The sequence below is a fragment of the Panicum virgatum genome, chromosome 4N (genome assembly GCF_016808335.1).
Source record: "Panicum virgatum strain AP13 chromosome 4N, P.virgatum_v5, whole genome shotgun sequence".
Classification (NCBI taxonomy): domain Eukaryota; kingdom Viridiplantae; phylum Streptophyta; class Magnoliopsida; order Poales; family Poaceae; genus Panicum; species Panicum virgatum.
Genome location: NC_053148.1, coordinates 44,273,493 through 44,282,529, shown reverse-complemented (window position 1 = coordinate 44,282,529; position 9,037 = coordinate 44,273,493). Strand labels below are relative to the sequence as shown.

At 52.3% G+C, this 9,037-nt stretch overlaps 1 protein-coding gene across 1 annotated transcript; it reads right to left on the bottom strand.

The window, feature by feature from the left end:
- Positions 1 to 5,277: 5,277 nt before the first annotated feature.
- LOC120671531 ((R)-mandelonitrile lyase-like) lies at positions 5,278 to 8,432 on the bottom strand. The gene is made up of 4 exons (XM_039951896.1): positions 7,760 to 8,432; positions 7,336 to 7,651; positions 6,035 to 6,941; positions 5,278 to 5,771 (listed from the first exon to the last, which is right to left on the bottom strand). Exons 1-4 carry the CDS (start codon positions 8,162 to 8,164, stop codon positions 5,714 to 5,716), a joined length of 1,686 nt encoding a protein of 561 aa, XP_039807830.1. The 5' UTR covers positions 8,165 to 8,432; the 3' UTR covers positions 5,278 to 5,713.
- Positions 8,433 to 9,037: the final 605 nt, after the last annotated feature.

Sequence of the window (9,037 nt, the reverse complement as noted above, 5' to 3'; positions counted from 1 at the left end):
CATGCTTCTTCTCATCCGTGTCCACGTGGTACCCGGCGTACTGTGAGAGCGTGTTGAAATTCTGGGCATATTGCATCACATTACTGTTGCCCTGCTTTAGAGCCAAGAACTCCGTAAGCTTCCTTCTGATCACCCCTGCGGAGACATGATGTACCTTGAAAGCTTCTTTGAACTCCGCCCAAGTGAATCGAGTGCCAGCAGGAAACATGGCCACGTGGTTGTCCCACCACGTACGTGCGAGACCCCTGAGCTGTTGAGCTGCAAATGCTGCCTTGTCCCCCTCATTTTATGGGTACAGAGTGAACTTGGACTCTATGGTCTTAAGCTAGTTGTCGGCCTCCAACGGCTCATCTGCCTTGTGAAACAGTGGCGGCTGGGTCCCCAGGAACTCCTGGTACCCAGGAACAGGTGGCGGGTGGTGTCCTGGACGTGGTGCTGCCCCCTGTTCCACAAGCTGACGGAGGAGCGCCGTCTGCTCATCACACCCAGTAAGTATGGCCGCAATGGCCTGAACCAAATCAGGAGGGTTCGGGGGTGCTGCCATTCTGCATTTAACTATGACAAGATTAGTTCCATCATCTAGGTTAATCAAAACAATCCTGATGGTAACTAATCTCTCTAGACATGACACATTGCAGAATGTATAGCTTTAAAAACAATTCAGTGTAATGCTTGCAGGCAGGGCCAGGTGGTCCGACCGGCTCAGTTCAATCGGTCTGACCGGGTTGCCCTGGTCCAGCCGAAAAATGTATGGCGGACCGTCCGCGGTACAAGGGCGGACCGTCCTCAATGAAAGAATTTCAGCTCACCGGACCGTCCGCTACCACTTCAGCCGACCATCCGCTTCACATTAAATCTACCCAACTCAGTTTCAAATGGTTCTGTGTATTTTTCCTTAATGTCCGGCGGACCGTCCGCGGGTCATGACCGGGCTGTCCGCTAAACATGTTTTGAACTACCAGACAGTGTCTTCGGCCCGACTGACGACACTTCTGTAACACTTCACGGCAAGTCTATGAAACCTTACGACCCGAACTTCGTCTACAAAGGTCCTTAGGGCCATAAACTCACACTCCCAACAACTCCTACGAGACAAAGCCCAAAACACAACAAAAAATATGATGCATGCTCGCCCTACGCAAAAATTTCATTTTTATATTTTTGGAAAAACTTAAAATTAGTCATGCCTGTACCACCCTCGATGCGTTTCGGCTCTGATACCAGCTGTGACAGAACCGCCAAATTAAAACTCTCAATTAAGCGTAATGACCATCATTTGAACACATCGGGCGCGTTAGCTTAATGGTTTAATTTGACAGCCCTTTCTCAGCCCACGTCCCGATCGAAACAACACCGATAGTCTCACTCGAAGGTGAGCGCAGATGGTACAAGCACGACACATATTTGAAAATACAGTAATATACACAAGATTCTACTATAAAATTTTCAAATCAAGTTTGAATAAATACATAATTTACAAACTTTACATTACTGAAATTCGGGTTCGAACAGAGAAAAAAGGCCTACAACTACCACAAGTGTACCCTAGGGAGGTCCCTAACTAAACATCTGGGTCCACAACCTCTCATCCCTCTGCGTCCCGGCGGATGAACTTAACACAGTAGGGACAGAAGTCTACGTCTGTGTGCCCTAAAATAATGTTTCAACAAAAGTCCTGAGCAACTAATACTCAGCAAGACTTACCCGACTATTGGGTATATGTAGCCCACCTATCTAGACATGCAAGGCTTTTGGCTGGTGGTTTATTTTGCAGAAAAACGTCTAAAAATGGATCCTTAATTTCAATATTTTTGCTCCATATTCTATAAGGATTAATCATAATCTAATATTTGCATGGCCATCTAGAACAAACATGGTAGAACATTAATTACAATTCAAAATAGAACCAACATATATAATAGACTCCATGTTCCAACTCATATTGCTACGATGTGACCCGGTGATCAAGGTGCCCTTGTCCGAGAGCGACTGACGGCGAATCGATTCGATTTAACCTTACAAGGTGGACCTAACCAACACGGCATGCAAAAGCCCCGTCGGACCACACGCACCAACCCTTCCCCTCCCCGCCTCGAACTACAGGACCGCCCCACCATCATATGGTCAGCCGAGCTCAACATGAGACCACCAAAAGTAATACATGCATCCCCATTTCTCTGCGACTACTCGACTACCCCAGGAGGTGAGATGGAATCCTGTACTTTCGAAACAAGGTAGTACTAGGCTTACCGGTTTCGACTACCTCCTACTTCCGGCATGCGGTTAGTACAGTTCAAACATGATCAGCAGGGCCGACAACGGCTCGGTCCTTAACCGACACAGGTGGAACTACACCTCTCTCGCCCGGTCTCAGATTATATTCTTTCTTTCATTCCAAAACTTCCAACCCAAGATGAGTAACTTATATATGGAAACATAAAAAAAACATCCTATATCTCGCGAGTAACAAAAAATTACTCGACTTCTACCGAACCCTATTTAGCATAGCATTTATATCGTCCTATACATACTAGTATAACTCAAGGAAACCTCGGGTTCATGCAACTAGGGTTTCAAACAACTCCTAAACATAATGCACAAATAATAAATACATATCCAGGTGTCATAATTTTAATTAATAGGATGTGCACCGGGGCTTGCCTTCGGGTTGCTGCTCAGAGCTAGAGTCAGACGGGTCTTGGGCCGGGTTCTCACGCCTCTCCTCCTGGGCTTGCTCCGGCTGCTCCTGCGGTGCCGCAATCACCTCGAACACGACGTCCTCAACGGCGAATGCTACACGAATGCATATGAAATAATTGAGTGCAGCTCAATGATGCAACTATTATACTTCAACTGGAATGCCCTGCGGACTGTCCGCGCCCAAGTGGCGGACTGTCCGCAGTACAACTCTGCCGACCTACCAGAACCAACTACCTCTCTGGATAAATTTCAATCTATACGGCGGACCGTCCGCTCCAACATAGCGGACTGTCCGCAGTTTAACTCTGCAATACCACCAGAGGCAACGACGCCTCTGGACAAAATTTAAATTTCTACTGCAGACCGTCCGGCCCTCCTTGGCGCACCGTCCGCAATTCACTCTGCCAATTCCACAAGAGACGATAACGTCTCTGGACAAAATTCTAGACTATACGGCGGACTGTCCGCTCTCCAATAGCGGACCGTCCGCAGTTCAACCCTGTGAACCCCACCAGAGACAACATCGTCTCTGGACAAATTTTGATCTCTACGGCGGACTGTCCGCTCTCTAATAGCGGACCGTTCGCATTTCAATTCTACGAAAACACCAGAGACAACATTATCTCTGGACAACTTCTAACTTGACCTGCGGACTGTCCGGCCCTCCTAGGCGGACCGTCCGCAGTTCATATCTTTGATGGGGAAAAAGGGCCGGGGAGCACAAGTAACTCACCACGAATCTATTTCCGCGGTCGGTTCGGGCGGAGGACGACCGGAGAAGCGGATCGACGGTGGAGCAAAGCTTCAAGCGGCTCCAATGGTGACCGGCGGTGGCGGGGGCGATTCCGGCCGGGAGAAGCTAGGCTCGGGGTTGGGGAAGGTGGAGGAGGCGCTGGGGAATGTGCTCGCGCGAGGAATCGAAGTATGGTGGCCGGAGGAGGGAGATCGACGGAAGGAGGCGACGGCGGCGCGAGCGGACGAGCTCCGTTCGTCTCTAGTCGAGGTGGGAATGAGGAAGGAGGAGATGACGACCGGGCCCACATCCAGCTAAATATCTGGGCGTTACTCTGGCGGACCGTCCGCCGATCTCTAGCGGACCGTCCGCGGTTTTGCTGGGTGTTACATCATCCACCCTGTTTGTTCAGACTGAGTGGGAGACAAGAGTTTCATCAGCAGATCCAAGATAGCCAGGCATCGGGCAGAGCACGCGCATGTGATGTGCTGTGTGCGGCTGCAGAACATCTGCACATTGACACTGGAGATCGAGTGACCGTATCCGTACGACTGTACTGTTGCATCGGCGTGCTCATGGATCACGAGTTCTCGAGGGCCAGGCAATGAATGAATGGGGGCGTCAACCACAGGCTGTACCGGCATTGAGTGGTCGAGTCAAGTAGTGCCGCGCGCCGGGCGATCCGGCGACACGTCGAACGTGCGCGTGCCGTGCCACCCTCTCGGTCTCCGCTCATCCTGCCAGCGGTGGCAGGACCCGGCGCCGCGCCCATGCGGTGCGAACGCCGCGCGTGCGCCGCGTCGCGCCACGACGCAACGTGGCCCGTCTTCCCAGGCGCCTCGTCCCGTCCCGTCTGCCGTGCCGCCGTGACCTTTTCCGCAGCACCGCGACTCCGCGAGACACCCCACACCCGCCGGCGAGCTGTCGAGCGATGACGTCGCGGCAGAGCCCAGCTCCCGTGCTCCGTGCCCCGTCGGCTGGCGATGGCGAGTGGCGTGGTGGACGGCTGGTGGTGCCGCCTGCCGATGGGAGGCGTAGCCGGCGCGAGGCTCGTGCGGCTACGCGCGGGGCGAGTCGCGTCGTTCCGCCGCCGCCGACTTCTGAGTTCCCAGCAGACGAAACGCACGTGGGCCGCGGCCCCCCGTTACCGCAAAAGTCCAGCCCAGCACAGTGGAAGGGTCAGCCGCACCCGCGCGCGATTGGTCGGCCGCACGACGACGCTGACAGTGGACCCGAGCGCCCCTTGCGCAGTCGCTGTCTTCCTCCCGCTGCTTTACCTTTTCCCCGTCTCCTCTTTGGTTCGTGGGACAGCACCAATATAAGGTACATTATGAAAAAAAGCTTTTTATAATAAATCTAATGATGTTAATACTTTACTCTATGTGATTTATAGTGAAACAAGAAAACATGTTTTCCCATCTTGACTCTTGAGCTTTCATTTCGACCTAGCTGACAAGAACTCACATTTCATCTTGAGCTACAACTTCATTCCAATCTGACTGACAAAAACCCAACCGTTCGTGCATATTAAAAACATGGGCATGCTCACGTCATGATTATGAAGGTTGGATAAAAAATCATTGTTTTTACAAATGCTCTCAAACCTGTGAATTATGATGATTAAACGATCTGATTTTTTTTGGATAATGGAATTTTCCGAGTTCTACGGTTTAGTGTACACAGATTTCAATTATTATATTTTTCCAAGCTTCAATAGCTGGATTAGCAGGAGAGTCAAAAAATAAAATTAAGCCTGACAAAGTCTATTATTATGCTTCCATCCATGACTCGCAAAGTCGCAAACAGTTCTAAAGCTACCATCTCCAAAGAAGTGATGACCTTCATGAACAGATCCTTTGTTCTCTCGTTATGCTGCAATATTAACCAAAATCGTCCCCTGAATGAGTTTGGTACGTATGGAGGCATGGAGCTCTCATGAAGTCATGAGAATTACCATGTTCGTAGACATCACAAAGCACGTAATTCCTAGCCTTTACACTCACTCATCAGAACATCTTAACCACATGTCTTTCAGTAACACAATTCACTAGCCAAAAATGCAATCTCCAGGCTGTTGTCTCGATTCCCGCTTCCCTTCCCATCACTATGCACACACGAAAAGGATGCCCATGCTATGCTGGTACTCTATACAGCATACTAGTAGGAAAAAGAAAAACAGAAACAGGGAGCAGTGTGGGTTGAAGGAAACATATGGTGCACTCCGCACATGTTGATAGAAAAACTGGCTGCAGGGTCAACCTTTCAGGCCTTGGATGAGGGCTATGATGGTATAACTGGCCTTCCGCTGTGTCTCTCAATCATCTTCAACCCCACATACCTGTTCAGCATTAGTAAGCACGGGTTCCATGTTAATGCCTACTACAACATTGCCAACAAAACAATCACATTGAACATTAAACACATTGCTTTAGATACAGCCACTGCCAATCAGGTTCAAAGTGCCATTCAAATACTAAAAGATAGCATCTACAAGGTCGATGGATGGTCATCAGATCATGTAGTGGTATACTTCACGTTTTTACACTATATGTAGTTTTCTACCAACGAAATTTACCTGGAAATGAATGAGGAAGTTCATACCTGCCCATCATCAAGACTGTAGCTTGCGGGTTCGTCCCAGGTGTCTCACTGAATGTTGAAGCATCAACCACACGAAGTGCACGGGTGCCAATCACCCGAAAATCTCTATCAACCACCTTGCCGGCGACGCACCCTCCATGATAATGCCACAGCGTGGCCACGGTCTGCTGGCAGTAATTTGCTAGAGCTCTGTCATCCGTTCTCCATTCTACCGGCAGCGCCATCCCAACAATCCTGAAATCCCTCCTAACTGCCGCTCTCCGGTTATCCGATCCAACCGGTGAGCGGAACCCGTCCAATGCTCTGCCTTCAAGCACTTGTGCCACACGGCGCACGCCCAGGACGCAGCGCGCCAAATCCTCAGGGCGACTCAAGTAGTTGAACCGCAGAGGGGGGCTCTCCAATGGATTCGTTGATGAGAGCCATAGCGAACCTTCAGACAAAGGTCCAGGGACCTTCTCCATGATAGTTGCCACTGTAACATAGAGTGGTGAAGACGAGCCGATGAAAGGACCAGCTGATCTCAACGCCGGAGCTAGTGGGACAATGTACGATGCCGCCTCAAGGTAGGAGGCAGCTCCATTGGCTGAAGGGATGCCGACGACCTGGATGAGGGAGTGATCGATCGGGACTGATGGGATGATGGAGATGCCGTTGCGAGGGTTGTCGAACATGTGCTTGCCAACATCAGGGAGATCGGCAGAGACAGGGATGCCGAGGTAGGAAAGATCACTGGCAGGGCCAATGCCGCTTAGAAGAAGCAGCTGGGGACTCCCCAGGGCACCTGCTGAAAGTATTACCTCCCCACCTGGGCGCAGGAGGGCTTGGTGCTGATCGAGGAGACGGTCCTGGTACACAACACCAATTGCTGCTATTGTTGGTTGTGGAGATCTTCCATGGCGTGCAGCTGACCAATACAACAAAACGGAAGACAGTTCATTCAGTCACAAGTAAACAGTAAGTGCTAAATTAGTACTGCTACAAAACAGTCCACTGACGAAAAATTTGATGCATTTTGCTAACTAGTAAATCTGAAGTCATATTAACCAAGATTCTTTTTATCGAATTGACGGAGCAGCACCGAACCAGAAAGGGTTTTAGCTGTAAATTTTGTTTGTTAAATCCACAATGGCAATCTTAGTTGAATTCAAATACAATGCAGCAATATAATAGTCCAAACTCAGTCATAAAGACTTCTCCCAAAAAAAAACTCAGTCATAAAGACACTTTTTTTCCCAAATTATCACAACGATCAGGAAGAAACGAAGAAAGTACTACTACTAGAAGAATGCATCTCTCACCAGGGTCAATCGGGTTGGTGATGATACGAGTAACTGTAGCACGGGTGGCGACACGGAGACGGCTAGGACGGGCAAAGGCGAGCAGGTCCGCGGCGCTGTGCCGCCGGCCCGATGCATCGAAGGTGGTGGCACTGACCTTGGTGCCGGCGACGTGGTCCACCGTGAAGCCGTTCCACGGCGTGACGTTGGCTTCCAGGAGCGCCGCCCTCACCGCCGCCTGGAACCCGCGCACCGTCGGCTGGAACGTCATGTGCCTCTCCACCCACTCGTACGACGCGTTCACCAGCCGCATGTCCCAGTTCGTCACCTCGGTGTTCTGAACCTCCAGCAGTCGAGCAAGAAAATCACTCGATCTCCGCATCGCCCAACACAATCATCGCAGATGGAAGGAGAAGTGTTGGTTGGTGTCAGAACAGAAACCGACCTCGGCGTCGTGGCCGCGGAACCATTCCGGGTGCGCGCGCGAGTAGAAGCCGGCGTTGATGGCCGTGCCTCCGCCGAGCACGCGCGCGCGCACGTTGGGGACGCCGTCCTCGGACGTGAACCCCTGCGCGGGTGCGTCGGACTCCGGGGCCGGGTCGGCCATGGCGAGCGTCCGGACGAACCCGCCGGCCGTGGCGAGCGCGGGGAACTCGCTGGGCGCGCCGCCGCGCTCGAGCAGGAGCACGCGCCCGCCGCCGGACCCCGCCAGCGTCGCCGCGAGCGGGCACCCCGCCGTGCCGCCGCCCACCACGATGTAGTCGTACAGCTCCACCGCCGGCATCGCCGCCGCGTCGACCAGGTACCGCGCGTACACCGGCGGCGCCCCTGCGGAACCCAAGCCACACATACACCCGGCACATGTCAGCCCCCCACAGGCGGATAACGTCGATTACAAGCTAAGCATTGGAGGCGCCTCGGTACCTCCGAAAGCTCGGGGCTGAGCGGCGGCGAGGGACGGCACGAGGAGGACGCCGAGGAGGAGGAGGCGGAGCCGCGCGGAGACTGCGGCCATGGAGGGGTGTCCTTGGGCTTGTGGGGAAGGTGGGTGCGGTTAGCGCCGGAGCGGAGAAGACGAAGTGGGGTCTGGGGAGTGGAGGGGAACGCGAGCGCGAGGTGGAAGGAGGGCGGCATTGCGAACGTGTTGGCTCACTCGTTGCCGTGTTTGAGAGTTTGGACAGACGGCCGGGATCATCCGGAGCGCTTGCTTGGCCCACCAAAAGGGAGGTAGGAGGGGCAGCCCATACATATTTAGGCCGGAAATCTTTATCACTCGGCCCGAGATTTTTTGTAGGCCCATTTAAACTTGGTGGGCAAGAAAAAAGCCCAGGAGCAAAGGCTTCGCTGTCCTGTCAGCTCTAGGACAGAATTTTTTTCATTTTTATATTTTTTAAAAATTAAAATTTCAAAAATATATGTCCGTTTTGAAATATTTCAAAAATACCCCGGTCGCCCCCCATAGGACGACAGACCTTAAGTGAATTTTTTTTTTCAAATTCGCAATAAGGTCCCTGGAAATAAAAAAAACCTGTCGCCCGTGGGGGGGGGCGACAGGAGCCTGTCGCCCAGCCCACGGGCGACCGCCGCTGGGCCCAGCCCACGGGCGCGGCAGGGGGCCTGTCGCCCCCCCCCCTCGCGGGCGACCGGGGGTACCCCTATATAAGCTCAAGCCCTCCCCTTCCATCCTCATTTGAGCCCGAAAATTCCACCAAAAATCCAGAAA